The sequence below is a fragment of the Salvia miltiorrhiza genome, chromosome 7 (assembly GCF_028751815.1).
Source record: "Salvia miltiorrhiza cultivar Shanhuang (shh) chromosome 7, IMPLAD_Smil_shh, whole genome shotgun sequence".
Taxonomy (NCBI): domain Eukaryota; kingdom Viridiplantae; phylum Streptophyta; class Magnoliopsida; order Lamiales; family Lamiaceae; genus Salvia; species Salvia miltiorrhiza.
The window spans coordinates 42,422,714-42,438,301 of NC_080393.1; the positions used below are offsets into that span (position 1 = coordinate 42,422,714).

Genomic DNA, 15,588 nt, shown 5'->3' on the forward strand with positions numbered 1-15,588 from the left:
ACGGTTTTTTTCAAAAACCGTTATGTATGAGCGCACTTTTAGGAATAGATAACGGTTTTGTGAAAATCCGTTATCTATGTAGTGTTGTCTAAATGCATAGATAACGGTTTGAGCAAATGCGTTATGTTTTTGCGTTATCTATTAGTTGCATACATAACGGTATTACAAAACCGTTAAGCCACCGTTATCTATGATCATCTTTTATAACGGTTTATTAAACCGTTACGTATGAGCGCTTTGAAAATTGTTATGTATAAATATTTCTTTTTAATTTTTTAATAACTTATATTATGTCTGAATATGTTATATTCTTCCTCACCAATTTTCACCCCAAGAAAAACAAAGTTGCGTCCCGCCGTCTGAAGCTAGCAGTCGGGTCGTCCCGCCGCCCTCCACCACAATCTTCGTCGGACTGCTACTCAGCCGGAAATCATTATCTCCTGCTGTCCGCCGCCCTCTGCCACAATCTCCGCCAGATCTGCGATTCCAATCGCCGGCAACCAAGATGTCCACTCCGCATGTCGCCTTTCCCTTGCTGTCCAAAGTCACCGCCGCCGTGAAGAGCCATCAACGCGAAGCCTCCGCCGCTCTGCTGCTCTGCCGGAAACCATCTACTGGCTGCCTCCGCCGCTCTGCTGCTTTGCCGGAAACCGTTGACGACCTATTGTACATTTTTGATATGTAGTTACAAGGTATGATACGAACATGGAGTTACAAGGTAATAACGATTACTGATTTCTGAATTTTAAATTTTCCCCTATTTGAAACCCTAATTGAAAGCTGTGGAAGAAACATTTTCCCCCTTTCTGTTATTTTCCCTTTTCAATTTCCCCGTTGAATTCGACGCTTTGATAGTGTTATTTAGGGCTCAGAGGCTCCAATAATTCCAAGGCGATGCTCTCTTCTCTGCTGAACAAGAGGGAAAAGCTGCAAGACTAGCTCCGGAGTGTTGAAAAGCAGGTTGTTTAACCCTCTCTAATTATGAGATTTGGATTTGGTTTTGGTTTATATTCTGAAATTCGTGCTATATAAGTGGTTGAAATCAATAGATTACTTCACTCGAGTATTCAATAAATTTATTTTTATTTTATGCCAATTTCCTTCAACTTGATTCTCAACCACTTCAAAATTAATACTGATACTAGTTTTATCCAAAATTGTTCTCAACTGTAGAGTTAATTCCAATTCATTTTTTGGTTGCTTTGTTTATTTTGGTTTTTTGATACTCAAACGTAAAGCTGTCGACTTTAGTCGATTATCCACTATAAATTTAATCTCGAATTTGATGAGATATTTTGAAATTTTTGTTTATTTGATTCTCAGCTCAAGTGTTGTTGTATTACATGTTGGTTGATCAAGATTTTGTAGTTGTTCTAAACCCGATGTTTTGGTAGAGACCATTATGTCCAAGGTAGCTCTTTCTATTTCCAAATGGCTCTCTTACTTTGGAAATTTTCTTTTGTTGGAGAAATTAAATATTTTTGAATTAATTTTGATAAGCTTCCGCATATACAGTCTCTTTGTATTCATGAAATGGTTACGCGAGCTTATAAGCATGTAGTTCGAGCTGTTATTGCTTCTGTTGAGAGCATGGATAACATGTCTGCTGCTATAGCCACAACATTAAATTTCTTGCTGGGGTCCTGCAATGCTGAAAGCAGCGATCAGACTCTTAAATTGCAATGGTTGCGGGCAATTTTGGAGAAAAGATTTGGTTGGAAATTGAAAGATGAACTACAACACTTGAGAAAGTTATCGATTCTGAGGGGTCTTTGTCATAAGGTACTATTTCTTGTTTATTTTCGTAACTTGGAAGGGTTTTATCGAATACCTCTTTCATAGGTTGGGTTAGAGCTGGTGCCTAAGGACTATGATTTGGAATGCTCCACCCCATTCACAAATTCTCATATTATCAGCCTAGTGCCCATTTGCAAGGTAGGAGCACATCATGTAGCAAATGAGTTTATGTAGTTTCTAAACGATGGTTTTTTAGCGACTTTCTTCACTTCATGTTTACAGCGTGTAGGGTGCTCTTCTGCTGATGGGCGAACTCTACTTGAGTCATCCAAGATTGCTCTAGATAAAGGGAAGCTGGAAGATGCTGTGAATTATGGAACAAAGGTATTAATTTAGTGGTATATAATATAATTTGGTGCTCCACATTATCATTTAAGTCATGTTTTCATGACTCAACAGCAGCTACTTACATAAATGTAGCTATGATGGAAGAAGGCATGGGAAATGTTCATGTTGCTCTCAGATATCTACATGAAGCCCTTAAGTGCAACCAAAGACTATTAGGAGCGGATCACATCCAGGTCTATTTTGACCTTTCTATATCTCAATCATACAGAACACCATGTGACAGATATTAAAATATTAATTCAAATTTTAAAAGTGGTCTTCATCATCTAAAGGTCCTCAACAATTCCTAGGTTATAGCTGAAAACCAATCGTTTTCTGTTATTCCCATTCTGAGGAGCACAGAAGGCTTATTTTTCTTCTTTCAATTCATAGGCTTGAAGAAAACATTAATCAAATTATTTTATTTTGATTTTTATTGTCTTGTGCAGAAAATGAAAGAAGAATTGAAAAGATTGAAAGATGAGAATACTACACTTACAAGAGATCATGTATGCAGTTATTACATCATTTCTCATCATAGATTAGGACCTTTTCCATTTTAAGTTATACATGCCACTCCTTTTTATTCCTCACCTAGCTAGATTCTCTTCTGCTTCTTATGTACAGAAAGCTAAGAAATTGGATAGAAGACCAAAACAAACAATTTGAGCAGAAGACAAAGGAAGCTAAATCAAAGGTTTTTGATGCTACAGGCAAGGTAATCAAACATTCTAATTAGTAATTACACCAGTTGTGAAACTAGATTTATATCAGCTTTCATCCTCTTCTCATACTATACTCTCAACAAATAAAGACTTCGCAGCTGAAAATTAAAGGTGACATTGCCAAAGCAATTGATGCTAGGGATGGGGAGCGGGAAGCTCGTGCAAAGCTGCTCGAGTCAGAGGCGATGCTGATGCAAAGCTGCATTAATTATTCTATGCAGCATATTAGTTCTAACCGTTTTCTGTTTGTAGGTGGCACCTCTGGCCATGTCTGATGCAACTATGCTAGCTCCTGAAGAAGTATTTTCTGGTAAAGGTGACATCAAAGAAGAAACTGAGCTAACAAAGGCAGATAGAAAGAGGAGAAGGGCAAAGAAAAAAAGACAGTTTAAAGGTGAAATATTGATTTGAGTGTTATTCTACTGTTTGTTCTCCATCTGTACAAAAAACAATAAGGCAGAGTTTTCTTTCGTGTGATTAATGCTATTTCAAGCTGTGGATAAAGGAGTATTGTTTTTGTTATTCTTCTGTACTTTTATATCTTGATGGTCAGATTCTTGCTGTGTAAACTAGCCATAAGGAGGAGCATCCTTTCCACATCAATTGCATGCTGGTGTCTGGATTTTCGTTGTTATATATTAGTGTAGCACTCTCTGCACTATATGTCATCTCTAATTTTATTTTCCTCTGAAATGTTGAATCAATTACAGCTGAGTCTGTCAAACGGATGGCAGTAAAGACACAGCTAAGCACATTGAAGAAACCCGAAGATGGTAATTTTGTCATATTCATTTCATTTTGGCTCTTGAGGTTTTGATTGCTAATTCACTAGACCCTTAGTTTTTTTCAGTTTTATGAAGCCCCTGAACTTTTACATTTTGTTTTAGCAACATAAACTTTAAAATTCAGGGCAAGAAACTAATTTTGCCTTGGTTTTGCTGTTGCAATTTTGGATCTTGTAAAGGAAATCTAATTGCTGCTGTTGCTTGAAGTTGCAGGGAACGGGGAGTCATGAATGACACTTTGAAAGAAATGTTTTCTTGCCTTTGCCGTCTAATGTGATTCATGATGTAGTGTGAAACATAAGTCAACATATTGTTTGTTATCTTTTTCTTGTCCAGTTTTCTTTTATTTCACATATTTTATTTGGATTATTTTTCTATTGGCAGGTTGAGCTTGTGTGCCGGGTTCTCTCCTAAGTTAGTTGCTGCAAATTCATCATAGCAGGTCAACTAGTTCATGAGGACTTGGTGCTAGAACACATAATATGATAGATTTTTGTTTTAGCTATAAGATAGTTGGTACTTTCAATTTTGAATCGAAATATGCAATGATCATATGTACTTGATACTTGGTTCATTTGGATGGTAATGTATGAATATTTTGGATGATATATAATATTGTTATTGGTGATTTTATCATTTTGTTGTTTTAAAGTTATTTATTTATTTCTTGAGATAAATAACATAAAAATCGAGAAAAAATATTAAATATGCTAGTTGTAGTTGAAATACATAACAGTATAAAAAGTACAAAAAAATCGTTATGTATTTCTATCAAAGATAACGGTAAAAATCGTTATAAAAAGTAAAAAAAACTGTTAACTATGATAGGAAAAAAAACAAAAAAATACAAAACATAACGGAAAAATTCTCATACATAACGGTATAAACCGTTATGTATAATCATTATAGATAACGGTTTCATACCGTTATGTATAGAAAAAAAACTGTTAACTATGATAGGAAAAAAAACAAAAAAAAATACAAAACATAACGGAAAAATCCTCATACATAACGGTATAAACCGTTATGTATAATCATTATAGATAACGGTTTCATACCGTTATGTATGAGTGTCTCGTACCGTTATCTATTCTCACATACATAACGGTTTTTAAACCGTTGTCTATGATACGTATCATAGATAACACCACTATACACAACGATTTTTTTGCAAAGCAACTCTTTGTGAGAAGTATATACCACGAAGTTATCGCAAGAAGAAAGAAATGGAGTTTGTGAATTTGAAGCAAGGGAATAGGACAATAGCTGAGTATGACCGTTTGTCTTGCGACTTAGCTCGATATGCACCATATCGGGTAGATACTGACAAGAAGATGTCAGAATTGTTTTGTGCCGGTTTGAAGCAGGAAATTCGAGTTGTTCTAACAAGTCAAAATGCACTTACTTATGCTGAAGCACTGAACCGAGCATTAGACATGGAGCTGGCAATGCAGTCAGAGAAGACGAGTCAACCTTCTGTACCCCAGTTGAACCCGAATACTCAATCGGGAAGTCAATCTTTTTCTAGACAAGGACAGAAAGGTAAAAGAAAGTGGGACGAGCGAAGTCAAGGTCCCAAGAAATCGTGGCAGAGTCCATAATGTGCCACCATATTTTCAAGGCAAAGATAAACGACCTTATGCAGCCCCAGCGGCAGCATCACAAGGACCACGAGGAATACCGCCTTGCTCAAAATGCAACAAAATACACTTGGGAGAGTGCAAGGTGGGAACGAATAGCTGTTTCACCTGTGGAAGAGTCGGACATTACTCCAACCAATGCCCGAACCGCCAGCAAAGTTGAAGCGGAGGAAGGTCGAATCAATTCCAGCCGCAACTCAAAGCTATGGAAGGAGCCCTACTACTGCCACAACTCTAACAGTCATCCCATTGACAACAACAGTCGAGAAGACACCAAAGGTTGTTTGCGATTGATCAGAAATCTCAGGACAAAAACCAAGGAAATTTAGTAGATATGGGGGAGTTGAAAGGCGTACCTATAGTAATCTTGTTCGATACAGGAGCTGCGTATTCCTTTATCTCGTTTACGTGTGTGGATACGTTAGAATTGAATGTAGTACAGCCCCACAGCATTTAAGGGTAGCTACTCCTATAGGCAGAATTACTACAGTTACGCATGTGTACCCTAACCTAGAATTTAAACTAGGACCGCTCAAGCTTAAGGCTAAGACTTAGAGACTTATGCGAATGTGGCACTTGGACATCATTCTGGAAATGGACTGGTTAGCCGAGAACCTCGCGATGATACAATGTAAAGAGAGACGGATATCATTCCAGCCACCAGGCCAGGAACCTACTTGTTTCTATGGTATTGAGAGGAAGTGGAAGAAGACGCCGATTATTTCGGCATTGCAAGCCAGAAAGCTTTTGCAACGGAAAGATACCACCGCATACGTGGTATACTTGAACTAGAGTGAGGAGTTAAAGGCGAATATTAATGATGTACCAGTTGTGCGAGAGTATAAAGACGTGTTTCCTGACGTTTTACCAGGATTACCATCGGATCGAGAACTAGAGTTTACGATTGATCCTAAGCCCGGAACCACACCGACTTCAAAAGCGCCTTATAGAGTTGCAAGAGTTGAAACTGCAACTACAAGAACTGCTAGACATGGGCTTTATTCGACCTAGTGTTTTCCCGTGGGGAGCTGGTGGACGTCGTTTCCCACCAAAATAATTCCTGCAGAATTATCAAGAGTAAATTAGTACACTGATAAGCAGGGTCGATCCCACAGAGAGTAGATTAATCATCAATTCCCTAAAATCTAAAAATTTGGTGATGCCACCACGCCTTAACTTTAAGATGAGTTAATTAAACTAAGAATGCAGGATTAAATCAAATAAAATACGGTTGAAGTAAATCAATTATAGGGTAATTCGGCTCAAATAAATCCACTCTAATTCAACTCTGATCCTTGACGCAATAATTAATCAATCCCTATTAACCAACCAGTTATAGGATACCGTGATACGCACTGACATACCCCAATTCCTACTTACTATGTCGATAGACAGCTAGATACGCTAGTCTTGTCTATTCCCCTTATTAAAATATAACCTAGCTGGATACGCCAGTCTTAGATGTAATATTCTAACAACATTAAGAGGAAGGAACCCAATTTAGACCAATTATCCTAGATACGCTAGTAATAATTAATCTACCAATTTATTCCTACTACAAACATGGTAGTTTTGTCACTAATCAGCCCTATTCCAACAATTACGGATTGGAGGTGCTAATTGACTATAATCCAATTAAACCTAAGTTGATCAGACTTAAATAAAATCAGAATTATCATTGAACCTAGGAATTAATCGGAATCAATAGGAATCAATTTTAAACCAATTAGGTCTCACAGATAATTAAATCAGAGTTTCATTATTCTCGCCGAATTAAAGGTTTAGCTACTCATGCTTAAATTAAGAACAAGCAAAGAAATAAAAGTAAACATAGAACAAGAGAATAAATTAAATTGCAAAGAAAATAAAATAACTACTCTGGAATGAAAATCGTCTGCACTAAAAAACTGAAACAAAAGTATGAACGTAATCAAAGTAAACTAATAAAAATCTAAATCTAAAGTTGCGGCTGCCAAGGGAAAGTTGATCTCCAGGAAGTACGAAAATTAGGGCAAAAGATTGTCTATCTGAAAGAAAAACTACGCCCTTATTTATAGACTTCAAAACCTTCTGGATCACCATGGAAGTTGCCATGCAAAGCCGGACTCTAAAAGGAATAGAATCGTGCAAAGGAAGGTAAGTCCAGCTGTGACACGCGCTCTGGAAATAATCTCCACTATGGCGAAAATCGCGGCTCTCGCCAGCGGAATGGATTCCTCTCTGGCTCTCTCCAGCGGAATGGGTCGCCAGCGGAATGGTGATTTCTCTTGCTATCGCCAGAGGAATGGTGATTTCTCTGGCTTCTTGATTCCGCTGTAATGGACTTTGATTCCGCTGGCGCTGGACTTTGATTCCGCTGGCGCTTCGATTCCTCTGGCGCTTACGCGGATTTCTCTGAATTTTCAGCGCGTGCTTCGCTTCTCTGACTTCTTGATTTCTCTGGCGCCTTCGATTTCTCTGGCGCTCTGGCTGGTGATTTCGCTGCTCTGGAGATTGGTTTCTCTGACGCGGGGCTTCGGCTGACTTCTCTGGTCTGGCTACAGAGTTATGCTAAAAACACCCTCTTTAGCCCCGAAATTTCCAAAATTATATTCTTCCATCTAAAAACCTAAATCTCCTGCAAAACATCAAACAAGCCATAAAACGCACCATTTTCCAGAAGATTCTCTTAAAATAAAGCTCATATGAACCCCAAAATTTAGCACAATTAAGCACAAATCAACCCCCCCACACTTAGCTTTTTGCTTGTCCTCAAGCAAAATCCATATGAATCATAGGAAGAGATTGATTTCAACAATGCTAATTTCCAATCCAAACATTCACAAGTCAATTCAAGATTTTCAATCAACACACATCTTCTCGATCATGCAAGTAACTCAAAGTTTAAGAAGCAACAAAAGTGTAATGCAAGTAATTCGATCAGACCCAATTCTCCGCTAGAAGTGAATTCCCTAATGTGATCGCCTTTATAATCAATATCACAATTTTCACACTTTTTGTGCTTTCAATTTTTCGACAGTTGAGCCATAATTCATGAAATAAAAGCCATTTGGATGTACTCCAAAGTCTTTTCACGTGGTTTCCCATGCTCATAGTTAGACTCAGAGCTATCACATTTTCAGAACAAGCCAGATGTTTCAGAGCTGGCAATTTCAAAGTTGGCAATTCGTCCAACATTTTCACAAATAAGATATGATCGTAGGCAATCACAATGACAACACTCCTTCTAGCATCTACCAGACAAATCACGTTTTACTAACTTACAAAAATGTTGCAACAAAACTCATAATTCTTTGCACAATCAAGAAACATATATCGAAGGTAAAACAAGAATAACCACCAAACGAGCACAAACCCGAAACGCGCATCGAAAATCATCTACTTTTCCACAAATTCATAAAAATTAGCAAGATTCGAGACCAAAAACTAAGCATAGAACGACTAATCTTGCCCAATTGAAAGCATAAACACAATAAAACACCCCCCACACTTAAAGCATGCCATGTCCTCAGGGCACGAAAAAAAAAAAGAAGAGTTGAGAAAACGTCCCTGATTATCGGCATTTGAGAAACTGAAGCATCGTGAGAGATGATGAAGAGTGGAGTTTGTGGTCGATGCAGAGTAGAGACGGCGGCGCTGGCAGGGCAGAGGAGAGAGAGGTTCCGCTGGCAACCGAACTTAAGACAAAGAACTAAACACCAACTAAAAACAAAACAAAGAACAACCAAAAAAAAAAAAACTAAAAATAAACCAACGGTGGGTTGCCTCCCACCAAGCGCTTAATTTAACGTCTAGAGCTCGACGATACCTCATGGTCTCAATGAACATCAAACATAGCGGGCGTGACAGAACGCTTAACACGAACAGAGGTAGAAGACCCATGCGCATCAGCTGCTTGAAAGACGACGCTTCCATTGGGCACATCTATCATAGCCTTCCCCGTAGATAAGAATGGTCGACCAAGAATCAACGGCGGATTTGTATCTTCGGGAATATCGAGGATCAAGAAATCCGTAGGGAAGACTAGCTTGTCAACCTTCACAAAGATGTCTTCAAGCTTTCCTCTCGGCTTCACTCTTGATCTATCCGCCATTTGAATCTCCATCGAGGTCGGCTTGAGATCTCCAATACCCAACCGCGTGAAAACAGAGATGGGCATCACATTGACACTAGCCCCTAAATCGCAAAGAGCCTTGGGAAAGAGCTCTCCTCCAATCTCGCACTCAATGGTGAAGCTACCCGGATCTTTCTTCTTCGAAAGTAGCCTCATTGGCATCTGTTGGGAACCTTGTGGAATATCCTAACCCTTGTTTTGATGATACCAAAATTCATAGGACTTAAATGTAATAGACTAGAATCGTTTTTGAACTCAAGTGTTAGAGTTCGTTTCTAGTTTAGTTGCGGTGTCAAAGACTGAAGACTGAAGACTGAAGAATGAAGACTGAAGACTGAAGACTGCAGTTACCAACTGAAGTATCAGTTGAAGAATCAGTTGAAGACTGATTATTTAATGCGCGCCATGGACTGATACTAAAGTCAAGTATCAGTTGAACATTCCTCCTAGGACTGATCTTCCAACGTTCAGAGGAAGCCACGTACGCTCAAGTACAGCCGCATTAAATGCAGAGATATCTCAATATCTTATCTCTGCAGAGGTCATTCCTATCTGGTGGTTACTTTTCAGAGATGTCACATCTCCTGTCCATCAAAGAGAGCCGTTTCCACACAGACAAGGAACCTCGAAGATTGAAGCCTCAGCCCAAATTCGAATTGCTCTCCAACGGAAGAAATCTTGAGGACGATTTACGCCAACAGATCTATTCAAGAGTTCTCCTACAAATAGCGCTCGAGGATCACTTCAATCTTCACCGATTCAACAACATAAGCTGAAGCTCTGCCGAAATAGCTACTCAGCCTAAAGCTTAAATCTCCCAAAGCTTGAATCGAAGAAGAGAATTCCAAAGCCAAAATCAGTCACTGCTGATTACATACATTCTCTTAGACCCTAGGCATATATTCTGTGTACCCAGAAGCCAAAGGTCAAACTTGCTTCAAAGAACTCGTTCTTTGTAAGTATAGTTGGCACTCGTTTAAACCTATCCCCCATAAGAGTGTTTGAGTGACTCGGAGTTTCAGAAGGTGTTCTGAACTCTGATAGGGAAGTCTGAGCACGAGGTGTGCTTAGCAAGGAAATCATGCGCGACCTGTGTAGGTGCTGAAATCCTGCGCGAGGTGTGTAGGTAGGGAAACCCTACGCGAGGTGTGTAGGTGCTGAAGAGAGAGTTTATCTTTAGTTCACGGTTTGCAGTGCACCAGGGAAGCACTTGCGGAGTGGATTGTTGGTCTGATCAACCAGCCGTGGATGTAGGAAAGAGTTTTTCCGAACCACGTAAAAGTCTCTGTGTTATTTACAGCTTTCAGTTTTACATTCATAAATGTGATATTTCAATTGATAAAACTGAATGCTGACTAACTGAAAAGAGAAACTCTAATCCAACTATCTGCTCCACCGAGGCTATTCGAAACTAAGTTTAATTTCCGCTGCGTATGATATCAATCTGACTCACTATCCTCTGATAGTAAGGAAGAGAGATATCATCTTCATCTTTGCAAACACGACTGAAGCCCTTACGTGGATCAGTTAAGTTCCAGTAACTTAACTGATAACTCTTTACTGAAGAGCTTTCAGTATCAGTCGTCAACCCTATTGGTCAATACTTATTTCGGTTAAACAGGTGTCTTGTTTGCGTGTAAAGTTTCGTTTCTATCTCTGACTGAGATCCCTCTGATTGAGGTTTGTAGATAGTCATAAAAATAGCCCATAGGTGTATTCCCCCCCCCCATACACCTATTCGAGACCCCCCGGACCTAACAGCATCTCAGTGCCCACAGTTGTCGCCTGCGAGATTTTCTTATCCTCATCCCCCATCTTCTTGGTGTGAACAATTGCCTTTTCTTTTTTATCCTTGGGATCCTGCAATTGCGAGAGAGTTTGAGGCTGTGCACGTCGGTCCGATTCTTCAAGTAGTCTCTCTAGCTCATCCACTATACGTCCATGCTCTGTCTCCTCGGGATTGGAAATTTTTTTCTCCTTCTTGCAACGGGAGATCTCCAGCTTGATTTCCTTGGTATCCTTGCCGTCCCTCTGCTGTGGCCGATCCCGCTGCTCTGGCCGATCCCGCTGCTCTGTTCGATCCCGCTGTTCTGGCCGATCCCGCTGCTCTGTCCGATCCCGCTACTCTGTCCCGCTTCTCAAAGTAATCATACTGACGTTCTCCACTGGATTCAATTGGAGTTGCGATGGCAATTTACCTTGATGTCCCTTGAGTTGATTCACGGACGTTGCAAGCTGAGACACTTGACGAGCTAACCCCTCTATCTGCACCTTCTGCTCGGCTTGGGATTGTTGGAGTTGTTGCACATTATTCTGCAAAAACTGTTGATTACCAATCAAGTCCGCCATCATCTCCTCCAGTGACTTGCCTTTCTTCTCGGGGGGATATTGCTGAGCTTGTGGAGCTTGATATCTCGTCCTTTGATGAGGAGGACGGTAGTTCTGCTGCTGCGGCGGTTGCATCGCTGGTGGTTGCTTCGGCTCGGTATCTCTCCATCGAAAATTGGGATGGTTTCTCCATGGCGCATTGTGATTGTTTGAGTACTGGTCCTGTTTGGGCAAAGGTGGCAGTGGCGCGTCGCAGCTGTAAAAATTATGGGAAGAATTCACTTGGGCTTGATATTCTTCCTTATCTCCTGTGCATTGCAGGCTGGTGTGGCTTGGATTACCACATGCTCCACATGGCTTCTCTGATGGTTGTCCAGCCTTTGCGAGCTTCTCCACCACAGTGCTCAACATTCTCTCCAATTTCCCCATCCTTGCTTCGAATTTATCCTCAAAATCCGATGAACTAGCGTGAGCAGCTTTCTTGAGCATTTGAATGCGTGGTTCATCATACTCCCTCGTTGCATCCACCAAGTGTTGAATTAATTGTTTGGCTTCACTCACAGTATTCTGGGAAAACCCTCCTCCTCTCGATGAATTCACAAGGTTTTTAGTATCCACGGTCATCCCCTGATAGAAGTACTACAGCAGATCTCCTTCAGAGAATTTATGGTTCGGGCAACTATCCACCAATCTCCTAAATCTGGTCCAGTAGGCGCTTAACGATTCATCATACTCCTGCTTTGCACCACTGATCTCCTTCTTTAGCGCATTCGTCTTGGTGGGAGGGAAAAAGTGCTCCAGGAATAGCCTCTTCATGTCCGCCCACGTAGCGATCGAATAAGGTGGGAGACTCGCGAACCAAGAGTTCGCCTCTGCTGTCATGGTGAAGGGAAAAGCAGCTAATCTGAAGTGTTCCTCCGTTACCCCAGTAGGGCGCTTCTGCACCTTGCAGATCTTGATGAATTCGCTCAAGAAGTTGTACGGATCTTCTCCCTTTTTACCATAGTACTTCGGGAGAACATTAAGCAAACCAAGCTTAATCTCAATACCGGAAGCAGCTGCCGGCTTGCGGATCGGAGTTGGGGGGTCATCAGCTTCGTGGCTGGAGAGATCACACAGTCTAGGGTCGTCAGCCATGTCACTCTCAGTACTTGCAACCGAGATTGAATCAGTTTCCTCTTCACAATCTGCGTCTGAATCGTGGTTTGTTTGGGCAAACAGAGCCTCTTCAGCAGCAGCAGCACTGGGTTCCGCCTCAATGAACCGTTCCGTGTTGGTGGACAGGTCAAGTTGCGAATCCAGTAGTTCCAGCAACTTCCTTGCCTTTGCCTCCTTCCTTAGCTTCTTCGTGGTCTTCTCAATTTCACTATCGTAGAGGAGGTTCGGCTTGGACAATCTGCTCATAAACAAAGAAAAAAAAATAGACAAAGGGAAAAGAATTAATTAACACCGCTCCCCGGCAACGGCGCCAATTTGGTGGACGTCGTTTCCCATCAAAATAATTCATGCAGAATTATCAAGAGTAAATTAGTACACTGATAAGCAGGGTCGATCCCACAGAGAGCAGATTAATCATCAATTCCCTAAAATCTAAAAATTTGGTGATGCCACCACGCCTTAACTTTAAGATGAGTTAATTAAACTAAGAATGCAGGATTAAATCAAATAAAATACGGTTGAAGTAAATCAATAAAAGGGTAATTCGGCTCAAATAAATCCACTCTAATTCAACTCTGATCCTTGACGCAATAATTAATCAATCCCTATTAACCAACCAGTTATAGGATACCGTGATACGCACTGACATACCCCAATTCCTACTTACTATGTCGATAGACAGCTAGATACGCTAGTCTTATCTATTTCCCTTATTAAAATATAACCTAGCTGGATACGCCAGTCTTAGATTTAATATTCTAACAGCATTAAGAGGAAGGAACCCAATTTAGACCAATTATCCTAGATACGCTAGTAATAATTAATCTACCAATTTATTCCTACTACAAACATGGTAGTTTTGTCACTAATCAGCCCTATTCCAACAATTACGGATTGGAGGTGCTAATTGACTATAATCCAATTAAACCTAAGTTGATCAGACTTAAATAAAATCAGAATTATCATTGAACCTAGGAATTAATCGGAATCAATAGGAATCAATTTTAAACCAATTAGGTCTCACAGATAATTAAATCAGAGTTTCATTATTCTCGCAGAATTAAAGGTTTAGCTACTCATGCTTAAATTAAGAACAAGCAAAGAAATAAAAGTAAACATAGAACAAGAGAATAAATTAAATTGCAAAGAAAATAAAATAACTACTCTGGAATGAAAATCGTCTGCACTAAAAAACTGAAACAAAAGTATGAACGTAATCAAAGTAAACTAATAAAAATCTAAATCTAAAGTTGCGGCTGCCAAGGGAAAGTTGATCTCCAGGAAGTACGAAAATTAGGGCAAAAGATTGTCTATCTGAAAGAAAAACTACGCCTTATTTATAGACTTCAAAACCTTCTGGATCACCATGGAAGTTGCCATGCAAAGCCGGACTCTAAAAGGAATAGAATCGTGCAAAAGAAGGTAAGTCCAGCTGTGACACGCGCTCTGGAAATGATCTCCACTATGGCGAAAATCGCGGCTCTCGCCAGCGGAATGGGTTCCTCTCTGGCTCTCTCCAGCGAAATGGGTCGCCAGCGGAATGGTGATTTCTCTGGCTATCGCCAGAGGAATGGTGATTTCTCTGGCTTCTCGATTCCGCTGTAATGTACTTTGATTCCGCTGGCGCTGGACTTTGATTCCGCTGGCGCTTCGATTCCTCTGGCGCTTATGCGGATTTCTCTGACTTTTCAGCGCGTGCTTCGCTTCTCTGACTTCTTGATTTCTCTGGCGCCTTCGATTTCTCTGGCACTCTGGCTGGTGATTTCGCTGCTCTGGAGATTGGTTTCTCTGACGCGGGGCTTCGGCTGACATCTCTGGTCTTGCTACAGAGTTATGCTAAAAACACCCTCTTTAGCCCCGAAATCTCCAAAATTATATTATTCCATCTAAAAACCTAAATCTCCTGCAAAGCATCAAACAAGCCATAAAACGCACCATTTTCCAGAATATTCTCTTAAAATAAAGCTCATATAAACCCCAAAATTTAGCACAATTAAGCACAAATCAGGAGCACTAGTCCTTTTTGTTAAGAAGAAAGATGGCGGTTTGAGGTTGTGCATCGACTACCGAGAATTGAACAAAGTGACGTTGAACAATAAGTATCCGTTGCTCTGGATTGACGATCTGTTCGACGAACTTTAAGGAGCAAGCACGTTTTCAAAAATCGATTTGAGAACAGGATACCATCAATTGAAGGTACGATCAGAAGATATACCGAAGACGACATTTCGTACAAGATATAGACATTATAAATTTATAGTGATGCCTTTTGGACTGACAAATGCCCCCGCAGTGTTCATGGACCTCATGAACCAAGTCTTTCACGAATACTTGGATAAGTTCGTGTTAATTTTCATAGACGATATATTAATTTACTCGATGAGTAAACGAGAACACGAAGAGCATTTGATGATCGTGTTGGAGAGACTGCGAGCTGAAAAGCTTTATGCGAAATTTAGCAAATGCTAGTTTTGACTCGAAAAAGTCAATTTTCTTGGCCATATCGTTTCAGCAAGAGGAATTGAAGTAGACCCAACAAAGGTACAAGCTGTACAAGAATGAAGATCGCCAACTACACCGCATGAAATCCGTAGTTTTCTGGGATTAGCCAGATATTATCGGAGATTCATCGAGGGCTTTTCAAAAATTGCTAAGCTGATGACTCACCTTCTGAAAAAGGAAGTCAAATTCCATTGGACGGATGAATGCGAGCA

The 15,588-nt window shown here is 40.3% G+C and overlaps 1 protein-coding gene and 1 long non-coding RNA gene across 2 annotated transcripts; both read left to right on the forward strand.

Moving 5' to 3' along the window:
* Positions 1–1,500: 1,500 nt before the first annotated feature.
* On the forward strand, positions 1,501–2,365 carry LOC130994240 (protein REDUCED CHLOROPLAST COVERAGE 3-like). The gene is made up of 4 exons (XM_057919279.1): positions 1,501–1,782; positions 1,843–1,935; positions 2,020–2,121; positions 2,354–2,365. Exons 1-4 carry the CDS (start codon positions 1,534–1,536, stop codon positions 2,363–2,365), a joined length of 456 nt encoding a protein of 151 aa, XP_057775262.1. The 5' UTR covers positions 1,501–1,533.
* A 357-nt stretch (positions 2,366–2,722) lies between these two features.
* Positions 2,723–3,905, forward strand: LOC130991189 (uncharacterized). Its single transcript, XR_009091099.1, has 4 exons — positions 2,723–2,842; positions 2,939–3,243; positions 3,560–3,622; positions 3,842–3,905. It is a non-coding gene; the product is annotated as an uncharacterized LOC130991189 (long non-coding RNA).
* The last annotated feature ends 11,683 nt before the right edge of the window (positions 3,906–15,588 follow it).

What these genes read in the sequence shown, in the direction of transcription:
- LOC130994240 (XM_057919279.1), top strand. Translation starts at nt 1,534, where the DNA reads ATGGTTACGCGAGCTTATAAGCATGTAGTTCGAGCTGTTATTGCTTCT. An exon ending in TGAGGGGTCTTTGTCATAAG is followed by an intron (nt 1,783 to 1,842) that starts GTACTATTTCTT and finishes CCTCTTTCATAG; the next exon opens with GTTGGGTTAGAGCTGGTGCC. An exon ending in GCCTAGTGCCCATTTGCAAG is followed by an intron (nt 1,936 to 2,019) that starts GTAGGAGCACAT and finishes TCATGTTTACAG; the next exon opens with CGTGTAGGGTGCTCTTCTGC.